Here is a 24689-nt window from a genome sequence, read left to right as displayed (position 1 = left end):
TTAAATGAACATGATTGGTGAACTACAAATTGAACATGATTGACTGAATTCATTAAAATCAATACATGATTTAAAAGATAACTACATAAAAAAACGACATGATTGGAACTTTAAAGGACAGTCAGGAAGCTAAAAACAACATGAGCGGTAAAAAAAAAAAATCACTGCAGCACACAAAATGCCCAAAAAACTAAATAAAAGCCACTTTCTTTAAAAACCACGGTCAAGTGGAGGATCAGAGGAGGGCACAAAAAAAAAGAAACCTCCTTCTCTCCTCATCTGATGCAGAAACAACTCCCTCACTCAGCGAGCTGACCACCAGAGACCACTGCCACCTTTTTTAAAGTGGGGAGGGTAGGCTTATTTATTTGTGATTCAATAAATAAGTTCAGGCTACTGAGTATTTGGTTCAGAGAATGTCGTTTACTGTTTTATCGATTGAGGAAAAACTGGAAGAAGCTGTCCTACGTTCGGCATTCAGAATACTGGAAAATCGAAAAAGCAGCATTTTCTCATTTGACAATCGTTATCACAACTTAGTGAAATCTCCCTTTTAGAAGTGAAGTGTCCTTTCAAGAAGACAAAATCCAACTGTAGACAGTAATTCATCTGATATTATGAGACTTGGGGTTAGGGTTACGTTACGAGACCTTTTTTCCCACCGGTTTCTGTCTGCTTTGTGGACAAATGGCTGAAAGTAAATTGGCGCTCTGCTCAGGAGCTGATAATATTGATAACTGGGGGTACTTTTGGGGAGTCTTGTCAATTATGATTGGTTAAGCAACAAACACAACAGCATCCACCATGTTATCTATCATCTGTATGGTGCAGTACAACCAACACTTAATATAACAGAGCGAGTGTGGGAACAAACATGTTACTGTATATAAAGGAGAAGAGGCCATTTAAAGGGAGCTGGAGATGCAGGAAAAATGTAGATATTCATACATAATGAAACATTTTCAACACTTAAAGAGGACCCATTATTATCATATCTAGGTTTTTTTTTGTCTTTGTTCTGGAACTGTACTTGAATAATTTTCATGATTTAAAAAAAATCTCCTTGTTTATCTTTAATGCAGATCCTCAGTTTACTGTCTGCCTGGAACAAACTGTTTTAGCCTCCGTCTCCAAGGACCCCTCCATACATTTATTCTGATTGGACCTTCACTGCTTTAACAAGAGCAGACGACCATGTAAAGACATCCATGATGAGCTGATGTCAGCCTGCCATCAATCAACTACTCAGAGCTGTCTGAAGCCTTCACATATGCTTACCTCATTATTTGAAACTTTGTGTGGCCGGGCAGATATCAGTCGAGCACTAGGACCCAGGCAGGAAGGGAGGAGAGGCTATAAAGGGAGACAGGAAGCTCACCTGGGCCTATTTACTGCACACCTGAGCTCAAGCTGAGGCCTGTCTTCGTTTGGTGGTTTTGGTAGGCTCTAGTGATGGTGAGATGAAGCCTCATGAGGCATCGAACCACTTCAGCCAATTGGTTCGAGAAAGGGTTCATTACTCGAAGCTTCATGTGAACACGAAACCACCTGCTGGCCAAGTGTATAATGACAGGCAGCTGTATCTGAACCACATAATGTGATGCATTGAATTATGGCTGTTGGGAATGACTGAATTACAAAAATGTATGACCAAATAATTTCTGTACATAAATTATCACATATGTGCATAATAAAATATTTTTTGAATGTATCCTGTGTGTGTAAATTTTCCCAAAATGGTAGTATCATATATGGCAGGTTGTGTAATAATGTTTTTCTGTCACTTTAGGAAAATGGCATGGGCTTAAGCAGGCAGAGGACAGTGGAAGTGCTTGTGGAACTAGGAAGAGGGGACTGAATATGCTCGTGTAACTTGGACAATGATGTACAGGACAGGGGACATTTTATTCATTTTTATTCAGAAATAACAGTTTCTCAACAGTTTTTGGTTTTGTGGATGTCCACATGTCAGAAGTAAGGCTAACAGCAGCCACCTTTTCCACTTTAGCCTTCTCCTTCTCCTTAGCTGACTCATACTTGGCCTCCACCATGGCCTTCAGAGCCTCAAGGAAAAAATATATAGTGCTGAACTGTGAGACACAATAAAGTACTCATTTGTTTCATGCATGCACCCATACATACCTGCCTTGTAGGGAGAACATAATTAGGATCCAGTTTGGACACAAATGCCCTGAATCCAACATCATCCACAATACTGAAGGGCTGTGTGTCCTTCACTATCATGGAGACGAGGGCTTCATCCAGCTCTTGTTTTCTGGTGGCTGGTTAAAAGAGAATAAATACAGTGTCTGTTACCTGTCTTTATTTGCACAATAAACAAAAGTGAACAGGGAAAAATTGTGATGGTGTATTTGTAATATTGTAATGACTTACCTTGGCTGGGTGAAGCTCCAGTTTCCTCCTTATTCTCATGCAAGGCACGGTAACGCCTCAGCATGGATGAGGTGTTATTATTGTACCCCAACTCCTTGGAGCACAATAAACACCTCACCTTTGAATAAAATAAGAAACTGTGAAAAATACAGTTCTTGATAAGCAAACCTAATGTGTCTGAAATAGAGTTAGATTTAGCTTACCTTATTAGGAGTTATCAAATCAAAGTGTTCCCACACAGGGGAAATCATCCTCTTCCTAGCTGGCTCCATCTTATCACCTCCTTCTCTCCTCACTCTCCTACATCTCCAAACTATCTCTCTCTCTCTCTCTCTCCTCACTCTCCTAAATCTCCAAACTATCTCTCTCTCTAAACTCTCCAAACTATATAAACGCTATCCAAACTATCTCTCTCTCTCTCTCTCTCCTCACTCTCCTAAATCTCCAAACTATCTCTCTCTCTCTAAACTCTCCAAACTATATAAAGGCTATCCAAACTATCTCTCTCTCTCTCTCTCTCTCTCTCTCCTAAATCTCCAAACTATCTCTCTCTCTCTAAACTCTCCAAACTATCCAAACTCTCAACTGACGGCAACTCTCCACCAACAACCCACATTTTGAATGGAGCCTGAGGGGTTTATATTGCTGTCAAACCTCCCGGCAACACCTGAACCACTTACCGAAGCAGTCACGTGGTACAGCCGGGCAGCGAGGCTTCGGACGTCATCATTTTTGGCTCCTCCTCTAAATGAAGCAAGCCTCGACACACGCTTCGAGGAAACGCCCCCTCCATTACTCGACACACGCTTCGAAGCGTCGGCACGTCTCGTAACATCACTAGTAGGCTCCCTTTGTTTTCAATTGTTTGTTGAAAAACATGGTTTTACTAGATACACTGTGCCTTTTAGCTTTTTAGACAAAATAAAAGATGTATTAATCAATTGTCTTTTTAACATATTAACTTCTAAACCTCTTTTTTATAAATAGTCTCCAGGCACCTGCGTGCTCCCAACTGAGGGGAAGGGCTTTGTTTCAGGTCTGGAAGGTATTTGCTTTTGTTTGTAAAATGTGGTTGTAAAGTTTCTTTTGTATATTAATTCGTTTGTTTGTTTCCTTAGTTCTTTTACAAGATACTTCTGAGAAGCCAGCCGCTGTTCTTTTTCCCACCATTTGTTAGGTTTTAGTTTGTTTTAATCCAAAATTGTTTGGGCTGTTTTCTCTGATTCATTTCTTTCCAGTGTGTCTGTGGTTAGGCTGCCAGGGAGAACAAAATGGTGGCAGCTTTCATGCATGTTTTGTTTGAGTTCCTTTAAGTTTCAGCATATTGTAGTGCTGTGAAATAGTTTGTTTTAGCTCCAATTAGTTTGTTTTGCAGTGGTGTTTATTTGTTGTATACCTTACTTTCCACCAGTCTCCCTGTCAGTGCAGTTTCGACCCACATTCTTTATTTCTTTGGTTGTTCATTTATGGTAAATGATTTTTTTTTTTTTTTTTTTTTTTTTTTTTTGTATTAAACATAGTTATTTCAACCCCTTCATCTTTCCCTGTGTTGAGTCAAATTATCCAGTCAACTGGAGATATGTTTTATTTTTTATCACCTGGTCACATTTAATATGATCAGCCAACACTCGAACATGTAGGACTGAAAATATGGAAAAGCATAATAGGTCCTCTTGACCATGATGTGTCAGAATTTAAGGTGCAGACAATGTCCCAGGTTCTACTTTCTTCCACTGTTTATGGTCATGAATTTGGGCACTGCTCAGAAGGTGATTCTAAATGTGAGGGTCAAGTTCTTTCAGATATTATCTAAAGTGCTGTCAATCATGATCAGTCAAGCACCTGCGTCCCATTTCCAAACAATACTGTACTCAGGTGAGTCCGTGCAACTGGTGGAGCGTCCCCAAGCTCCGTACCGGGTGGCACAGTCAGAGCTGAGCCGGGTGGCCGGCAGACGAGCAGGCAGGCGGTAACAGAGAACCCCAGCTGGGTTTGGAGGTCACCGATGATCTCCGTGGATTGATGCAGGACAGCGTGGACTCTGTGGTTTCTGAGGTCCGACACAAGATCGCCAGAGGGACGTGTCAACCGGTGGTCTCCGTGGACCGACGCAGGACTCCCAAGGTAACATGGTCACCCTGGTGGATTACAGATGAGCTGACGGAACAGACTGATGAAGGTGGAGTGCAGGACCGAGGTTGATATACTGCCGGGCGGTGGTTACTGGGATTGACAGCAGCTGTGCCAGCTGATGGAGGTGTGGAAGTGGGAGGTGGCTGGAGGCGGGCAGTGGACAAATCCACACCCTCCAAACAGACCAAAACACAAAGCACATGGTGGACAACAACAAACGAGGAAGGACAGAAAACACCAGGAAAGCAAATCAGGGGGAACAAAGGGGAAAACACACACAGGGGGACAGACAGGGATCCTGACAAGTTAAAGCAGAAATGTAAACTCTTATATTAAGTCGTTCAATTTGCAGGGCCCCATTTTGGACCATAGACAGGTTTGTACCATCCCCAACCGTAACACGGATTCTTCTGCAAAAACAAAAACCTCACATAAACAACAGCAAAAGCAATAACATTAGTGCCACTTCTTCCATTACTGTCTGTCACCCAACCAATCACAGTACTTCCTATGATGTCCCAGTTTCTTAAACACAGTGGACATACCAGGAAGAGCTTTATTACTGAAGCCTCGCCGTGGTTGTTTACAGGTTCCGTCTGCGGAAGCCTCGGGTTACGGCTTCAGTTCCTTACCGTGAAAAACAGCCCGTTGTTGAACAAACAGTAGAAGTTTGTATCAAAAAGCTGGGAGTCCATGAAAGGTGAGGTTTTGTGAAGCCCCAGGTTAGCCTACCAGCTCCTCCAGAACAACTCGGCTCACGTCAACCGGTGGGAGTTCTAATGTTTGCAGTATTTAAGGATGGAAATTTGAATCATCCCACATTCTCCGTTTCCTTTCAGAACATTTTAATAACACTTCATTCATGGGTAACAAAATATTTTTCAGTACATCAACACAATAAACCAACAAACAAAAACAGAATTCATTTACCTCCATTTCATTATGATATCCGAAGAGTATCAGGATAAAGGGAAATTGTAAGCGTTGTTCACTGACATTTTATCCATGAAACAATGGGCCAAATGATTTCAATGATCAGTGTCAGAGCCTGTCGCCTAATTCTCACAGATACATAGAAAAATAAAAATAAAAAAGTACTTTCAGTGCAATTACTGAAGCGCAACCCTGTTGGCAGGCCGGTGCAAGTGCTTGAAATGTTGGACTCTGGCCAGAGGAAGTGATGCAGACTTGTCCACGCAGGACAGCCACATGGACGACGAAGGTCATCAGACTGAAGGAGAAACATCTGCGGGCCGCTTTCCTGTCGTCTGGCTAACAATACCCAAACCGATAGAGGATCGTGAGGCTTCTCACGTCGGTCATGTGACAGCCATTCAGGATTCTCCTCCAGTTGTACAGCCTCTGTTTCTTCTTCCACTGCAGAAGCAGTAGCGTGGCTTTTAATTCAGTCTGTTCTGAATAATGCTACCCAAACCTTCGATAATGATTTGGACTGCAATGAGTTTAGAAGAGGGAAAAAGTGGCCATCGAGACACAGGACAAATATCTGCAGCACACTGACAACAAGCTCCTTTTGTCAAGTACATCTCTTTGGAAGAACATCCAGCTCAGAGGGGCCACTATAAAAGGCAAGAAGTGTTAAACAGTGCTGATAGTGAACATGAAGCAGTATGTATAACAAAAGTAATATTTATGAATTATTCTTGTTCATGTTATAGATGAAATCACTGTCCTCTAGTACTCTGTGGTGTTGATTGACTAGAAGGAAAATCTTCTGACATTATTGGGAAATGACAGAAAAATCAAAAGTGGAATATTTTTCTAAAGAGAAGGGGCTCAGCTCACAAGCTCATTGACTACGCTGATAAAAAAAAAAAAACAGTCTTTAAAAGGGCACTTGTACCTTTGGGTAACTTAAATACTAATCAAACCCTACATTTGATGTCATTACAATGGACAAACATAAAAATCACTGTCGGCGGCCCGAGTCTGCTGCTCTTCCGTTTGAAAACAAATATCTCATCTTAAATTGCAAATACTCAATCAAATAAACCGTTTTAAAACACTTTTTCAACAATAGAGATTTGATTTGTAATGAATGTTATATGAAAAAGTCATAAAGCCCTTAGTATGCTTGAAACAACCATTTAACAGTATCTGAAACCAGACATGGAAGAGTCAGTGAGTTCTTGGAGAGATCAGACAGACAGTCAGAGGGAGTCTTGACAGGAAACAGATCTGGTCACCTTTGAGAGTAGCTGTTTGGAGCAGATGGAAGCATCGCCTTCAACAGGACATCATACAAAACAGCTTAGTTTGAATCATACTGAGACTTTCCCTCCCCAGACCTGTGGAATGACCTAAGAAGACTTCACAGTAAAAGAACTGTTGTGAAAAAATAAGAGCCTCAAAACTCACCTCCAAACCTATATACCCACGTTAAGTCTTAATACATAATTACAATGATAGCGTCAAAGATTACAACAGGAAAACAAGTGAAAGTATGCTGCTGTGGTCTAAAGCGTGCCTGTTTGTGGAGCCACAGACTGAAGGTGAAACCCAGTCCTGGTTCTGAGTCTCTACGACATTATTCCATATCCAACTCTTTAAACTCAGAGGAAGGACTCTCTCTGGCTGGCAGGAGGTCGTAGTGACATGGGATGTGACTGTTTTTTGGTAGATCGTATGGATCCTGCCCAAATGGCACGTGTCCGTTGCCATCTCCAGTGGTCTGGATTGTGCTCACAGTCGGCTCTGAAATCAGAGAAGTGAGTTGGCATTTTCAAGAAACACAGTAGCATCAGAATAAAGCTGTAACATTAAAGGATCTGTCCAATATTTTGGAAAATTTGTGAAGATCACTTTTAATTATATTTCTGTAGCACGTTTTCCACGATGCTGAACTACCTGACTAGTAACCCGAACCCTACCTCCCTAGTAACTTTAACCCTACCTGCCTAGTAACCCTAACCCTACCTGCCTAGTAACCCTAACTCTATCTCCCTAGTAACCCTAACCCTACCTGCCTAGTAACCCTAACTCTACCTGCCTAGTAACCCCAACTCTACCTGCGTAGTAACCCTAACTCTACCTGCGTAGTAACCCTAACTCTACCTGCGTAGTAACCCCAACTCTACCTGCCGAAACAAGCAACCGACACGCTGCTGACAAGCAGCCAGTGTGGACACACACACTCAAAGCAAACCAACGCTAAGACATGTGTGTGAGGTAATGCACACACCACACAGGCAGTGTGTAATGGGTCTTACACGCTCCTCTGCAGCTTCTTTAGAGCTGTCAATCCCTCAAAACTCTCAATACCCCATTGAGGTTGTGTCTGTTCCCAAAGCACCTACATTTAAAAAAACAAAATTCCACAAAAGTTATCAACATAAACCTGATCAAAATGAATACTACTAAGTTCAAAGATTTAAAAAAAAAAAACAATTACAATTAAATGCAGACTTAAATATCAGATCTCTCTCGTCTAAATCTCTTTTAGTAAATTATTTGATAACCGATCATCAAATTGATTTATTCTGTCTCAGCTGCAGCAGGAAGAATATGTTAGTATTAATGAAGCAACTCCTCCCAGTCATATTAATTATCATATTCCTGGAGATTCTGGCCGAGGAGGAGGAGTGGCAGCAATCTTCCACTCAAGCTTATCAATTAACCCGAGACCTAAACTTAGTCGTAACTCATTTGAAAGTCTGACTCTTAGTCTCTCACACCCAAACTGGAAAACATAAAAAACCTATTAAATTTGTTGTTGTTTATCGCCCACCTGGTCCTTATTCAGAGTTTCTAAATGAATTCTCTGACTTTTTATCTGATTTAGTTCAGATAAAGTGATGATAGTGGGTGACTTTAACATTCATGTTGATGTGGACAATGACAGCCTCAGTTCTAGTTAAAGTTGCAAACCATCTTCTAATAGCCTCAGATAATGAACTTGTCTCTGTACTTGTTCTTCTGGACCTCAGTGCTGCTTTTAATACAATTTTATTCTAGAGATTGGAAGATGTTACGAGGATCAGTGGAACTGCATTAGACTGGTTCAAATCCTACTTATCAGATAGATTTCAGTTTGTTCATGTAAACAAGGAGTCTTCCAGACAAACAAGAGTTAGTTATGGAGTTCCACAAGGCTCAGTGTTTGGCCCAATACTTTTTACTTGGTACATGCTTCCATTAGGAGATGTCATCAGGAAGCACTGCATAAACTTCCATTGTTATGCAGATGACACGCAGCTATATCTTTCTATAAAACCAGATGAAAGTAATCAGTTAGTAAAACTTGAAGAATGCCTGAAAGACATAAAGGCCTGGATGACCAAAAATGTTCTGCTTCTAAATTCAGACAAAACGGAAGTTATTGTTTTTGGTCCTAAACACCTTAGAAACTCTTACACATCATCTTGGACTCTAGCACCACTGTGAGGAACCTTGGGATCATCTTTGATGAGGATTTGTCCTTTAGCCACTATATAAAGCAAATCTCCAGTACTGCCTTCTTTCATCTACATAATATTAATAAAAATCTGGAAAATCCTTCCACAGCGTGACGCAGAAAAACAAATTAATGCATTAGTTACTTTTAGGCTAGATTATTGTAATTCATTGCTGTTAGGATGTCCAAATTACTCATTTAAAACCCTGCAGCTAATCCAAAATGCTGCAGCAAGAGTATTGACGGGATTTAGCAAGAGAGATCATATATCTCCAGTTTTAGCTTCTCTGTGAAATCAAGAATAGAATTTAAAATTCTCTTGATGACTTACAAAGCCCTACATGACCAGGCTCTATCGTATCTTAGAGATCTTATAGAACCATATAATCCTGACAGATCTTATACAACCACATCATCCTGATAGTGATCTTCTCTCTCAGCCTGCTTGTGGTTCCTAGAGTTTCCAGAAGTAGAATGGGAGGCGGAGCTTCAGTTTTCAGGCTCCTCTCCTGTGGAACCAGTTCCCAGTTTGTGTTCGAGGGGCAGAAACCCTCTCTAGCTTTAAGGTTAGACTCAAAACGTTCCTTTTTGATAAAGCCTATAGTTAGGGCTGGCTTGGGTAGACCTGAACCAACCCTGCTGTTATAGGCCGAGGCTGCTGGGGGACCTCGTTATGCGCTGAGCTTCTTTCCTCTCACTCTTTCACTCTTTATAAATCATATCTCGCCATTACATCATATCAACTTCATTCTTTTTCTCTCCATAGCTCTTGTTTATTGTCTGTTGTCTCTCCATTCAGTTCCCTTGCTCGTGTAGTTTCTGTTCTTTCTTTTGCAGAAATGCTGTAAAGCACTTTGAGCGACCACAGTGTATAAAAGATGTAAATTACCTATACTCTGACAGATGATTCTATCCATAACACCCAGCCCTGACTGGACATAGCAGTGCACTACATGTAGTTAATGCAATTAAACCATAGTTCTCAATAAAGTGACAAAAAACATTGCAGGATGAAGCCCCTTACCAACTTCGTAGACATTCCGGTGATTGGTCGGGCTGCTGTTGCTGATCTCAGCATATGGTGAATCCCGTCTGGTCGGGGATTTCATCTCCACGTAGCCACATTCGGTGTTTTTGGCTGTTAGCAGGGGAGGGTCCTTTATTGTGGCGTATGGGTTTTCAGAGCTGTTGAGGGAACATGAACTGGCGTGATAAGGTGTGCCCTTCACCAGATCTAAATAACACAAACAGGAGAGCCAGTGAGATAAATAACAAATAAACTGACCAGTGAAGCATTTATGCGCAGGACATACCTCTTAAAGATTTCCCCATGTATCTCCTGTCAACTCCATAGGCTCCTAGCATGAATGGGGGAAGCGAAAATAATGAGACAATAATAACTACAGTAAGCTGGAATTTTTCTTGAAGTGTTATCAATATCACCCTAAATTAACCATCAGGGTTGCATTAGAGTAAAAGTGTTCCATCAACACCAATTAAAATGCAAATACAACCAATGTGCCAATAAGCCATTGTCACATAACTCTGCACATCTGAGCCTACAAGCACTAGGATTGAGGACTGGTGACTGTATTCAATGTTGATTGTGCCATATATGTGCAAAAACAATATAAATCTGTTTGGTCAGGCAGGCTCACATCAGAGGAGGTTCTTTGTTTCAACTTTCAGCCATATGATGAATAAATGAATCTGTTTCTCGGTCATTTCATTTGAAAACATTTGGCTTCCGGTTCGGCCACCGTCTGAGATGGCAGTATAACATGGTTGAAACCAGACTGCAAACAATGGAGCAAATAGTAGCAAACATGTCACAGGTTTAAAATCAACAAGGAGATATAATATCAGAGTGTATATTGTTTCAGAAAATGAGGAAGGAAGTACATCAATAATTTTTGTGGAGAAACTTCTCAGACACAAATTGGACATCCCCGGGTTAAGGCTATGCCCCCACCAGATGATCCATTTGAACAATGAACCACCAGGCATGACTCGCAGCAGGAGGAGAGTCAGAACCAAGACAACCATCCAGGAGAGCCCGCAGCAGAGAGAAGCTCCATGTGTTCAGAGGACAATCTCGTTATAATAAATTAGGTGAAAGTACTTCAAATAAAAGTTCACACTCATGGTAACAGATTCAATCCAGAAAATTGTCCAAATTTGACAACTCAAAGAAAAATAGACTTTTAAATAGGAGAAATGAACATAACAATAAAAGACAAAAAATACTTAACTTCAGAGAACAATTCTTTTCCACCAATTTCTCAGATAGACAACCAAGCAGAGCAGTTCCCCTATGTTGTCATTTAAGTAAGAGTTGTTGAAAGACGTTCGAGATTTAAAATGCAAAAATATTGCAAGTGATGGCCTTACAAACTCTATGGACATTACCACTATGGAGGGCCGTACTCCAAAATATGAAGAGAGAAACTTTCCCTCCGGGGCCAAAAGTGTGTTCTGGCCAGTTAAAGCATCAAACTGCAAAAGGCCTTACTCTGGGACCATTGTTGTTGTTGTTGTTGTTGTTTATGTCAGTTCATGTGACTGTTTCTATGTTATACCAGAGAGATTGTTTGTAGCACATTTTTGTTTGTGGCAGTCTTGAGTTCTTGCACATGAAAGATGTCACATGAAAAGTTGAGGATATTTTCCTTCTATATCACTGGTATACTCAACCGGTAAAACACAGGTATAGTCAACTGGTAAAACACAGTTATACTCAACCGGTAAAACACAGGTATACTCAACCGGTAAAACACAGGTATACTCAACACAGTTATACTCAACCGGTAAAACACAGGTATACTCAACCGATAAAACACAGGTATACTCAACCGGTAAAACACTGGTATACTCAACCGGTAAAACACTGGTATACTCAACCGGTAAAACACAGGTATACTCAACACAGTTATACTCAACCGGTAAAAGACAGTTATACTCAACTGGTAAAAGACAAGTTATACTCAACTGGTAAAACACTGGTATACTCAACCGGTAAAACACTGGTATACTCAACCGGTAAAACACAGTTATACTCAACCGGTAAAACACAGGTATACTCAACCGGTAAAACACAGGTATACTCAACCAGTAAAAGACAGGTGGACACTTTTGAAAATAAAAAAAGAGAAACACATATTGTATGTGAATTGGAGGAACCTTTGTATATGTATTTTCCCTAATATACTCCCACATAGTGTCCAAATATTCTCACTACAACACGTGTCCAGCAGTTTTAAAGTTAAAGTTAAGTTTCTGCATCCAGTCGAATTTAACATCACGACAACTGATTATCTTTATACTTGCCCTTAAGGGAACCATTTATAGAAACTAGAAGGGCCCAGAATGTTTCTTTGAGGAACACCTTATACAGTATGTACTCTCACTTTTTATTGTTACTTTATGGGATTTTGTGTCGCAGATGCAACAAAAAGCAGAAATCAGAGAGGCTGCCGATTGGTTTGCTTATCTACAACTCACCCAGTTCATTGAGGCAGTCCCCTTGTTTCCAGTCTGCAGGCAGTGTGCCAGTATGACCAGCTAGAGGAGTCTGTTTTCTCTCATCCATGTTCTTCATATACACAAACAGCTGGTTGTTCTTAGCCTAAAATATAACATAAATAAGACAATAAAAATAGCAGCTAAAATATTCATTAACAGAAACTATTTGGTGAAATCATGTTTTCCCCTGAAATAGTCTCAAAAGATCCATGTCAGTACCTTTCCATAAGGACCGCTGCTAACGTGCGGGGGGCTGATGCACTGCGTCAGAGTGTGGTAACTGGGGTTGGAGAAGTAGTTGCTCGGGTGGGCGTCACATGTTGGTGGGTGAGCATCTGAAAAATAACAAGATGACACACTGATTGCAAGATGCCCTGAATGAGTCCTGACCACTTTCTCTTTCCCTCCCTCTCTGGAAAACTGCAAGAGGTCCAGGAAAGACGTGGAGAAGAATTTATTTACAAGAACTCAGGAAACGACAACCGCAGTGGTAAAAGAATTGAACTGCACTTGCACGAGGCTGTGTAATTTTGCGTTGTCGGATGTTAATGTGTCACTCACGTTCTCATTTCATGCAGGCTGAAAAACTATATTTACATAATAACAAATTTGTATGACAGAAAAAAAAATTTGACTTTAGAGAAAGAATCAAACTTTTAAGAGAAAAATATAAATATCCCGACAGCTGTGATCGATACCCCGCCTCAGTCCCGTCACAGTTCAGCCATTCGAAGAAAATCTGGCTCTACATTTATTCTGTGTTACATCTTATCAATCCTCCATTCACAATATTTATCAGTGAAGTTACTGTTATGGTGCCACATGTGTAAATGTGCACAGGAAGTTACAGGTGAAAGGAAAGAAGCAACACACTAAACTTCAGCTCCTGTTAATGTTTGGTCAGATCTATTATTAGTAATTATAAATTGAACTCGTCACAGACTTTGTCTTCATCATATTCAAACCGTATTTTGATGGACATTTTGTGATAAATGTGAAATTGTAGCGAAACATGACCGAGACAAAACTCAACAAACATTAAAGGTCTGAGTGTGCACCTCCAACAACAAGGACACGTAAATATTTAAAAAACAATATTCATCATGAAATGTGGAAACGTCCTGATTTTCAGACTGATGTATTTATCTGTTTTCATAAAGGAGTTCTTTTCCTGTCATTTACACCGACAGGTGGACCCACGGGTGGACTCACGGGTGGACTCACGGGTGGACTCACGGGTTGACTCACGGGTGGACTCACGGGTGGAACCACGGGTGGAACCACGGGTGGACTCACGGGTGGACTCACGGGTGGACCCACGGGTGGAACAACGGGTTGACCAACCGAGAGGGCCTCAGATATCTCTGTGTTCACACTGACATCAGCTGTCCCAGACACAATCTCCTGCGTCTAAAAACCTTCTGAGAATATTGTGCATTGTCCTAGTGATATTTAATATAACATGAAAAACCCTGATGGGTGAAGCATAAACTATAACTTAATGACTACATGTTCAGGTGTTATTCATTCGGACTGAAACAACTGTTGATTCATTTACATCTACGGACTCTTTCGAGCTACCTGCAAACAGTTCGGTTTGGGTTGAGGTTTAACGGAAGTCAGCTGTGATTTTAATATAAAACTCGACATAAACTCCCAGAGTAACTGAAAAACGGATTCTTCAGGCTTCACTTCAAGTGTTACAGAGGAAGTCAAATTCAGAAAATGATTCTCTTTTTGTAAACAAGACCGTGGAGTCCATCTATCGTGAAATAGTGTCGGTAGGTCATGAGGGAACCTGTGACATGGAGAGTACACCTCACCGAGCGAGTTTACAGCCTGGAACTGTACCTGCCATGGTGTAATCCGCTGTGACCCTCAGAGCAGGAGTGTAGGTCACCGCCGGCATGGTGGGCTCTTTCCCCTTCTGCTTCTTCCTGTAGACGATGAAGAGCAGCAGGAGAAAAAGAACCAGCAGCACCAGAACCGCGATGCCCGCGATGGCTCCGATCTGGTAGGTGTCCACATGCATGGCTGCACTGGTCAAACTGTTGAGGCTGCCCACGATCACCACACCAGCTGCAGAAAAGAGCAGGTTAAAGGCCTTACCGTCTGTTTGGTCCCATCAACACTCAGTCAGTGTTTCTTTAAGTCATCATCACAGACTAGTTCTTTTAGTTGACGTTCAATAATCAGAGAGATCTGATTTCTGCATTTTCAAAGCAGATTAGAGAAATATACTTTTCCTTTATTAACAATATCAGTGGGTTCCATTTGAGTTGTGTCCTCACCTTGATCGCATCGAGCTCCCTTCCAGCCTGGGCTGCAGTAACATGTACCAGTCATGTGATCACAGGTGGAGTTATTTAGACAGTCACAGACCTGACGGCAGCCGTAACCGTAGGAACCGGGAGGACACTCTGGAAATGAGAAGAAACAGCAATAAGAGTCATTGAAGTCCACTGCAGTAGCATAGCTCCACCAAAGACTGCTTCTGTGAGTTAGCATATGGAAAGCCACTGAAGTGACAACTTGAATTGAAGCATGTAGAGAAGTTAGACTGATCCGTTTAAAATGAAGTGCAGAAAAGACTCAAGTCATTTAAGAGGCAAATAAGGAAGCATGAGTTCATCTGAACAGGAAGGAAGAAACGAGGAGACGGGAACAGAAAGAACAAACGTACTTTGTTGACAGTGTTGCCCCATGAAACCGGTACGACACGTGCACTGTCCAGAGATGTGGTCGCAGTCCGCTCCGTTCCTACACTGGCAGGTTTGGGAACAGTCCTTCCCATAGAAACCTAATGGGCAGCCTGCAAAGGGAGTCGTCCTCATCATACGCTATACTTTTAAAATGAACAACAGTATTCTTGTATGAACAATATTGCCCTTCGTTACACTTCCCTTCATCTTCGGCACATTCAATTTCAAATAAACTGTTGGAAGCAACATTAACTTGAAAAGTCTGAGCAACAGCTATGTTTCTGAAAAGTGTGACGCTGCGTAAAATGTAAATAAAAACAGAAAGTGATGATCTGTAAATCACATAAACTCATATTTAGTTTAATAATATACCAAAGACAACATATCAAACATTGAAACTGAGAAATGTTATTGTTTTATGTAAAATATCTGCTTATCTTGAATTTGATGGCAGCAACATGTCTCTAAGTAGTTGGAAGAGGGTCAACAAAAGACTTGAAAAGTTATGTAAGGATAAAAAAAATTTTTTTTTTAAAAACACCCGGTGGAACATTTACAACTATTTAAGCTACCTGGCAACAGAACAGTATTATTATCGTGTATTGTGTTGTGTTTATCGTGTATTGTGTTACATTCGTTATATTGTTTCTCTATGCTGTTCTTTTCTCTCCCTGCTCTCCTCTCACCCCACAGATCGAGTGTGTGTGTATGTGGGAGTGTATGTGGGAGTGTGTGTGTGTGTGTGTATGTGTGTGTGCGTGTGTGCGTGTGTGCGTGTGTGTGTGTGTGTGTTCTACTGACGTTGTGTGCAATAGAGGCCGGTCCATCCCTCGGTACATCGGCACTCTCCATCGTAGGCGCTGCAGAAGGCTCCGTTGTGACAGTTACATGTGTGGATGCAGTTCGGCCCCCACTGAGCAGGAGGACACGCTGCAACACGACAACAACCAACTGTGAGCAGCAGTTCACGGTTGATGAACATGCGTGTTTGAATGATTTTACTGCACGAACGCACGCTGGGAGCAGTCGCTGCCGATCCATCCGGGGTAACACTGACAGGAGCCGTCGATGGGGTTACAGGTGCCGTTGTTGGTGCAGCTGCAGCTCCACGCACAGTTCTTCCCAAAGCGCCCACTGGGACACACTGCACACACACGCTGTGTTAATCCAACCACATTTTATATTCATACATATATATATTTTATTGTTTATGGCCTCTCAGCTGCTGTCCTGGTTCGCTGGGACTTTCTGATTACACGCAAATGGTCGGTATCGTTCTCATGTCGATGTGTATGATGTCCTGAAGTGCAAAGCATGTTGTTTATGTGTCATGATGACAAGACGCGTGTGTCACCAAATAGATTTTCATGCCAGCAGCCGTTTTCAGGCTCTGATCTGTGAAACGGGAAAGTTCGGTAAGAATATTGTCAGAACTTCTGGGACGAACAGCAACAGGAAGCTGGGCCCCCGCTGGGTAAAGAAACAGGAAGCTGGGCCCCCACCGGGTAAACAAACAGGAAGCTGGGCCCCCTCTGGGTAAAGAAACAGGAAGCTGGACCCCCACTGGGTAAAGAAACAGGAAGCTGGGCCCCCGCCGGGTAAAGAAACAGGAAGCTGGGCCCCCGCCGGGTAAAGAAACAGGAAGCTGGGCCCCCACCAGGTAAACAAACAGGGTAACCTGGCTGTATGTGCTGCGGTATCGTGCTCACCCTCGTTACACAGAGCTCCTCTGAAGCCAGGCAGACAGTCACACTGTCCCGTGACGTGGTGACAGGGTCCGTTGCTGTGGACACACTGAGGACACGTCTGACTGCAGCGGTGACCGAAGTAACCTGGAGAACAGACTGCATGCAGGAAACACAGAGTTCACTCAACCTGCAGCACAAATTACACAATCAGACACGTTTCAGTCACTGTTGGGTTTGAAAGAGGGTCTGAGTTCAGGGGGGCGGGGTTTAACATCACGCTGTAAATCATATGTCATAGTAGATAATAACAAATCATGAATTTAAAATAATTCAAACACGTGCATGTCATGTCGTGTGTGTGTGTGTGTGTGTGTGTGTGTGTGTGTGTGTGTGTGTGTGTGTGTGTGTGTGTGTGTGTGTGTGTGTGAGTGTGTGAGTGTTTTCAGGACTCACTCCTCTGACAGGAAGTTCCTCTGTATCCCGGAGCACACTCACAGGTTCCTTCGTCCGGAGAGCAGGACGCTCCGTTCTTGCAGTTACAGTGGAGGGAGCAGTTGGGGCCCCAGCGGCCCTCAGCACACACACTGTCACAGTGGATCCCTGCTCACACACACATCACCTCCATCAGCGGGTCACATGACACACATACATGCATCTCCTGGAGACGTACCTAACGTCTGATATGTGATTCTATAGATTGAATTAGACTCCAGAAGAACTTCTTCTGAATACAGATTTCCCTTTCTAATACACAAGAATACGTTTTCATGTTGTCACTCTATGATTCTGTCTTATTGGACTGATTCAGAGTAAAAGCCACTTTGGTCTGTTAAAATTAAACCTATAACAAAATTCTGACAGATTTCTGTCATCACAGCATGAGTCATAAAGGAACTAACACACTGACTAAACTAAACTAAACTAAACTAAACTAAACTAAACAAACTGATCTGAACTAAACTAAACAAATTGAACTGAACTGAATTGAACTGAACTAAACTGAACTAACCTAACCTCAACTCAACCAATAGAAACTCTTGATGTTTATTGGAACTGACAACAAGAAAAATGTTTACACTTTGTAACCAAAACATTATTTGATTTGATATTAAAACTAATTTTCAAGGTAAAACATGAAGTTCATAATGAAGATGAGGAATTTATTGTATCATACAGTTACTTTATGATTATTATGGGCCATCATTGTCACTCAGATGACTGATGATGATGATACACGAACAGGAAGTGATGGAAAGAGCAGGTCTTACCAGTCCAACCAGCCAGACAGCGGCAGTAACCAGTCGAGTGGTGACATCCATCAGCATGACTGCAGTCACACCGCTCTTTACAGTCCAGACCATAAGTCCCATCCTGAGGAGGCGGAGCACAAAGTCACATGACATGCAGCTGTTTATTCTGCAGAGAAACTCTCTTCATCCATTTCAATGTTTGACTTCCACAGCTTCATGTGTTCATTATTAAATATGTATATGGCTTGTCGGGGATTTGAACAGGCTGTAATGGTGACTACTTTAAGATGGTTAGCTATTTCACAACAACAGGAACATATGAGACCATTGAATGTTAAATAAAATCTACACTTCATACTCTATAATAATATAATAATCCATTTAAATGATAATTATAATCTACACTTCATAATCTATAATTATATAATAATCCATGATGTCACAGCTACTTGTAGTGAAAGAAAATACCAAAAACAGCAGGTCAGACAGACAGACAGACAGACACACACACACACACACACACACACACACACACACACACACACACACACACACACACAGTTTGTGCAATGATCCACTTCCTCTCACCTGACAGTGGAGGTCACACCTGTCTCCTCTCCAGCCGGGAGCGCAGGTGCAGCGGCCGTCCAGCGCGCTGCACGCGCCTCCGTTCCCGCACGTGCAGGTGAGGTTACAGCCCAGACCCCAGGTACCGCTGGGACAGTTGATGGAGCAGTCCACCCCGTGCCACCCTGATTACACCACGTCATGACATCCAAAACACACACCTCGTTAACAGCAGCCGGCACCACACAGATCACAACACCTCTCAGCTGATTCAACATCTCAATTAAGAGGATTATGGAGCCGTTTGAAGCGGTGCTCTGATAAAGTGTCGAAAACAAAGATGCTGAATTTCACGGTGTCTATTTTATAACGCAATCACTCCTAGAGTAGGAACAGAGCAAGAACCAACAACCCATGGAAAGCAGCGTGTCTTCCTCCCCCTCCTCCTCCTCCTCCTCAGCTCACCTGGTTCACAGGAGCAGGATCCGTCCACAGGTGAACACCCAACTGCGTTCTTACAGTTGCACCTGGACGAGCAGTTGGCTCCGTGCGTTCCCGCCGGGCAGCCGACTGAACAGTTGCGGCCCTGAAAAAGTCCCCAGAGTGTCAGAGAGGACGACACAGCGTGTTCTTGTCGTGGGCATCAACTGAAGGGTTCCTGCGTTCGACCATCATAGAAATACTTCCCCCTTTTCTTTGACTTGTTGTCAACCGGACATCAGCAGCAGAAGAAAAAGCTTCCGTATAATTATTTGTCTTGATATATAATTTCAACCAAATTTAACAATAGTTCTGTCAAAGCAAAGCCCTTCTTTCTCTGCATCTGTCTGTGTGGCAGGTACCAAGCTGGAGTCAACATGTGGCTGGATTATCTCTTATTGTTATTATTATTAGGAATAATTATTATTTCAAACTGCTCACCTACAGTTAAAAAATAAACTGAACACCTCGACAGCTCAACCATGATGATTATTATTAGTATTATTACCAATATTAGTTCTGTTTAATTTGTGTTTAATGTTTGGTGTCTTTCTTTTTTCAAGTGCTGCCACTAGATGGTACTACAGAGCCACAAATGAACTGACAGCAGGTTGAAGGTGTCCTGAGTGAGCAGCGGTGAGTCCCCAGCCGACTCTACGGTGTCCTGTATCATACATGCCTCCTCAATAAACAAGATATTTGACTTTAATCAATATTATCGTGTTTTTACCGTGAAGCCTGGAGCGCAGACGCACTCTCCGGTTATACTGTGGCAGTCGGCACCGTTCTGGCACCGGCACACCTGCAGGCAGGACTCGCCATAAAATCCCGGGGTGCATGTCTCATTGCAGTAGAGGCCTGACCAACCGGGCTGACACGTGCACTCCCCTGACATCGGGTGGCAGCTGATGATAAGAGAAACATATCAGGGTTAAGTGAACTTTGTTGAGGTGAAGCTCATCCTGCTGAAGTTGGGATTCATTGAGTGACCACAGATAACGAAAGGGTGGATGGATTATTGGTGAAGTTTGGGGAAACTTCAAAACTAGAGTACTTTTTTGTTGACCACACCTTCTGAAAGTCAAAATGTTGGTGTTAAAATTCGGGAAAGAATTCACCGGCGGGTGGATGATGGCTGGCTAGCTATGTGCAAAACTAGGTTCTCAACATACTCATGTCTGAAAGCTGCAAAAAAAAAAAAAAATTGTTTAATGTCTATCGACTTCAAACATCTATAGTCACATTTCCTTTCTACCATCCTGCCTTTGTGCACTTTAAAACCTGCAGCAGCACAGTGAGCACCAGCTGGACGTGTTGTTCTCTATATTTAATGCAGCACAGAACAAGTCAACAAAAACTCCACATGTGCTGACAGAACTGTGAACAATGTCTGGAAACCTGTGGAAAGACTAAATCAAGGTTCATTACAGCATCTCTACCAGCGGACAATCAGCTGATGAGGGATTCGACATCTAACCTGCGACCTCTTCTGCCACCGGCACCATGTTCCACCAGGTGGAGGCCGAGGGAAAAGCCTCGAGATAAACTAACTGAGGGTGGTGAGGTCATTCCTTCCCTGCATTCAAAATAACATCTTTACATGTGGAGCTACAGAGCAGGACTCTCACATATGAAGGAACGTCTGTTACAGGCCAGTGGTGATGAAGTCTACCACCACCAGACTCCTCTCTCTGGATTTCACAGTATACCGAGCTCTTAGTTCTGGTGTCTGGTGAGACATCCCCGTGCTGGGCTGATGGTGGCACAGCTTCCTGTTTCCTGATGCCAACTTTAACAGAGATAAAATAATTCAATCTTGCAGACTTTTCCACGTGTTATCGAACCAAAGGGATCACACTCTGATATTTGTTTATCTACCATTCATCCATGGCTGCAACGGCGGTGACAGAGCCAATGACATCAGCACATGTAATTAGCATCACTGGCAGAAGGAGGTGATTCAGACATCTGTACTCAGTGTCTCCTTATTTTAACATCCTTTCTTTTGACCTGAATGCAGAAGAAGCTTCATGTCTGTTTAAGTTCTCGGTGCAGAACGACAGAACTGGAAACCTGAACGTGGTCTCCAAGACCCGAGTGAACGGTGCTGTTCTATCTGACACCAGGACGAAGAGATACACGTTCACTTCCCTCCTCAGAAAAATCTCTTTTTGTCTTTCTGTACGTTACACATGACCGAAACATGGAAGCAGACAACTGGCACAGTTTTTAAAGAAAAAGAGAAATGTTTTAATTACAGGAAGAAAAAAAACTGAGCCGAAAGATTCAGACAACAAAATGATCTGAGGTAATTCGATGTCGAATGAAAAGAACCTAATGTGACCGAAGGAGGTTGAACCGGACCGAGTCTCCCCACTAGTACTGGGGTTTGATTGACAGCTGGACCACCTGACACAGCAGTCACACTGAGGAGAGGCTGAACAGCTGTTCTCTGCACCAACACATGCGGCCTGCCAGCTGTGAAGTCTAACTGATCACGGACAACAGTTGGCTGTCTCCAGGGTCAGAGGTCACGCCGAGAAAACACCCTGACGACGTTCAAAGTTCAAAGTTACACATTTAAAGACTGTAATATTTTATATTTATATTAAACAACTGATGGACAAAGTTCTGCTGTGTTTTCCAAGTATTCAGAATGAACCCCATCATTCCAGTGCCCTTACTTTTAGCACTTTGTAGTTTGGCTTTCTTGAAGAAATTGTACTTTCTTGAATTTTGTTGTTCTGGGTTTGTACCCTCATGGTTGAAATGCACTTATTGTAAGTTGCTCTGGATAAAAGCGTCAGCTAAATTAAATGTAATGTAATGTAATGTAATCATTGCAGAACAGTTGAGAATACTATTTCCTGCATACCTGTGAGTGTTCTGGACGAAGCACGGACACTTCCTGTCACACCGGAGGCCGTAGTGTCCCTCAGGACACAGTCGGATGTCGCACGTCTCCCCCGTGTATCCTGGCTCACACAGACACACTCCGTTGGTGTGGTAGCACTTGCTTTTGTTCTTGCAGCGACATGTCTTTGCACAGCCGGCACCATAAGTCCCGACTGGACACTCGTCCTGACACCTGTTTATGACACAAGACACCATATCCAGAGTCAGTGAGCTGTCTGCCCGTTTCCATGGATGCATCCTGACAGAGCTCATCGTTCTCTAGTCATATAAAATATGCACTATCAGCGTTTTCACGTGTTGCTTCTCCCATCAGGTTAGATGAGCTTGCCGCTGCGGTCAAATGTACACGAGACTGAGCTCTGATTGTCAGTGTTCTATGAACGTCACATGAAGATCCAACCAATAACAATGTTTAGATGTTTAACGCTGGAGCCGTGTTGGACGAATAGACCGAGAGGAAGGAGAACTAAAACAGACCAACATGCAGCTGTGGAGAGGAGGCTTGTCAGTGGTTCCATGACTTGTCGGTGGTTCCATGACTTGTCGGTGGTTCCAAGACTTGTCGGTGGTTCCTTGACTTGTCGGTGGTTCCATGATTTGTCGGTGGTTCCTTGACTTATTGTGGTTCCTTGACTTGTTGGTGGTTCCATAACTTGTCAGTGGTTCTAAGACTTGTCGGTGGTTCCATGACTTGTCGGTGGTTCCTTGACTTGTTGGTGGTTCCATGACTTGTCGGTGGTTCCATGACTTGTCGGTGGTTCTAAGACTTGTCGGTGGTTCCATGACTTGTCATGGTTCCTTGACTTGTTGGTGGTTCCATGACTTGTTGGTGGTTCCATGACTTGTCAGTGGTTCTAAGACTTGTCGGTGGTTCCATGACATGTCGGTGGTTCCTTGACTTGTCATGGTTCCTTGACTTGTTGGTGGTTCCATGACTTGTTGGTGGTTCCAAGACTTGTCTATGGTTCCTTGACTTGTCGTGTTTCTTGACTTGTCGGTGGTTCCATGACTTGTCGGTGGTTCTAAGACTTGTCGGTGGTTCCATGACTTGTCGTGGTTCCTTGACTTGTTGGTGGTTCCATGACTTGTTGGTGGTTCCATGACTTGTCAGTGATCCCATGACTTGTTGGTAGTTGCAGGACTTGTTGTGGTTCCAAGACTTGTCGTGGTTCCTTGACTTGTCGTGTTTCTTGACTTGTCGGTGGTTCCATGACTTGTCGGTGGTTCTAAGACTTGTCGGTGGTTTCATGACTTGTCGGTGGTTCCTTGACTTGTCGGTGGTTCCTTGACTTGTCATGGTTCCTTGACTTGTCGGTGGTTCCATGACTTGTCGGTGGTTCCATGACTTGTTGGTGGTTCCATGACTTGTCAGTGGTTCCTTGACTTGTTGGTGGTTCCATGACTTGTTGGTGGTTACACAGTCACTCTTAGAACAAACAGTGCTTCTTGTCTCCATGCAGCCCTGTTACATTTCATTAAGCCTGTTCGATACACCACAGTCTGCACATGCACAAGCAGGGCAGTTCATTTCCCAGTTGTTGGTGCTCCTTCCTCCCGAGGGGCAGATAATGCCCCCCCCCCCCCCACCATCCTGTTAATGGATTCCAGTGGGTTCGGGTGTGGCGTGGCCAGCCCAGTTCCAAGCAGTGCTCCACCGTGACGTTTGGTTTCCCTCAAACCCTTATTTACTCATAAAAGCGCACTTGGAAGGGCTATTCCTGTCTCGTCACTGGTCTGCTTAAGTATATGGTGCTACTCTCTGATATTGGTAATTATATGGCCTGAAGCCCTGCGTGGCATTCTGCTGGGATTAGTCTGTGAAAACACAGACGGGAGCTTCCTGCTTGTGTTTTCTCTCTTCTCTCTGGAGGATGTGGAAGAGCTCAGCAGATACAGATGGTTTGATTTGGATTTTAATGCATGTTTTGAAAAAGGTCCAGCGAAGACAATAAGTTCATGCTTGTCTGACTTCAGTCTGATCAATCGACTGTCATCATAATTGTCAATATTTGAGTTTAGACTTACAGAATAAGGCTGGCGTGGTTCAATATTCATGTTTAGTTTATATTCATCTCCTGATGGTTTCCCTCCATCCTAACAGGTAAGTGGCTCTCAGCCAAACACGCTGGTTTCTAATGAACATGTGAATCTGTAAAAACTTCTTGCCAATGTGTGAGTCTGTAGTTTTCTGTATTGTGCATCAGTGATGAAGTGCTGCTGACATCACATGTTGTTCATGTGTTGTTTAGCTGTTGGGCGCTCAGGTTCATGAGGGACCGAAACAATTTGACCAAATGTAAACGTGTTGGGCACATCAATACATATAAACTTCAAGGCTCATCAGTATTGGACCTTTTAATTTCCTACTTTGAGTTTAGAGGTCAGATTACATGTTTTTGAAAAGTATCCTGCACATCCCATTTAGTTACCAGTTACCAAGTTTATAATGTTGAAATTCCACATTTTGCCCTGAAGAGTCAGAGTTCTCCAACGGCAACGTGTATTGATGATTCAGCGACTGTGAAGAGTCCACACACAAATGTAATGCAATGCACATAATCGTCCCACAAATTTTAAACATTGACGTAATAATGTCATATATCATGTTATTAGGCTTCAACAG

The 24689-nt window shown here is 42.7% G+C and overlaps 1 protein-coding gene across 2 annotated transcripts in view; it reads right to left on the bottom strand.

Annotated features, from left to right (window-relative positions):
* Positions 1 to 5361: 5361 nt before the first annotated feature.
* The window catches only part of megf10 (multiple EGF-like-domains 10), a 52990-nt gene continuing 33662 nt past the window's right edge, over positions 5362 to 24689 (bottom strand). For both annotated transcript variants that reach the window (XM_069168974.1, XM_069168975.1), the window contains exons 11-27: positions 22026 to 22238; positions 19881 to 20055; positions 19136 to 19256; positions 18692 to 18855; positions 18122 to 18224; positions 17307 to 17453; positions 16875 to 17009; positions 16181 to 16309; positions 15967 to 16095; positions 15147 to 15275; positions 14755 to 14883; positions 14315 to 14542; positions 12683 to 12798; positions 12443 to 12566; positions 10255 to 10299; positions 9966 to 10175; positions 5362 to 7242 (exon numbers count right to left, since the gene is read on the bottom strand). In XM_069168974.1, coding sequence (XP_069025075.1) covers positions 7076 to 7242; positions 9966 to 10175; positions 10255 to 10299; positions 12443 to 12566; positions 12683 to 12798; positions 14315 to 14542; positions 14755 to 14883; positions 15147 to 15275; positions 15967 to 16095; positions 16181 to 16309; positions 16875 to 17009; positions 17307 to 17453; positions 18122 to 18224; positions 18692 to 18855; positions 19136 to 19256; positions 19881 to 20055; positions 22026 to 22238 — 2464 coding nt within the window. In that variant the 3' untranslated portion in view covers positions 5362 to 7075. The remainder of the gene's footprint in view (positions 7243 to 9965; positions 10176 to 10254; positions 10300 to 12442; positions 12567 to 12682; positions 12799 to 14314; positions 14543 to 14754; positions 14884 to 15146; positions 15276 to 15966; positions 16096 to 16180; positions 16310 to 16874; positions 17010 to 17306; positions 17454 to 18121; positions 18225 to 18691; positions 18856 to 19135; positions 19257 to 19880; positions 20056 to 22025; positions 22239 to 24689) is intronic.

This window comes from Embiotoca jacksoni, unplaced genomic scaffold (genome assembly GCF_022577435.1).
Source record: "Embiotoca jacksoni isolate LCO1_2020_lvr unplaced genomic scaffold, fEmbJac1.0.p SCAF_42, whole genome shotgun sequence".
Taxonomy (NCBI): domain Eukaryota; kingdom Metazoa; phylum Chordata; class Actinopteri; family Embiotocidae; genus Embiotoca; species Embiotoca jacksoni.
Note: the sequence above shows the minus strand (reverse complement) of the source record. Positions and strands in the feature narration are given on the sequence as shown.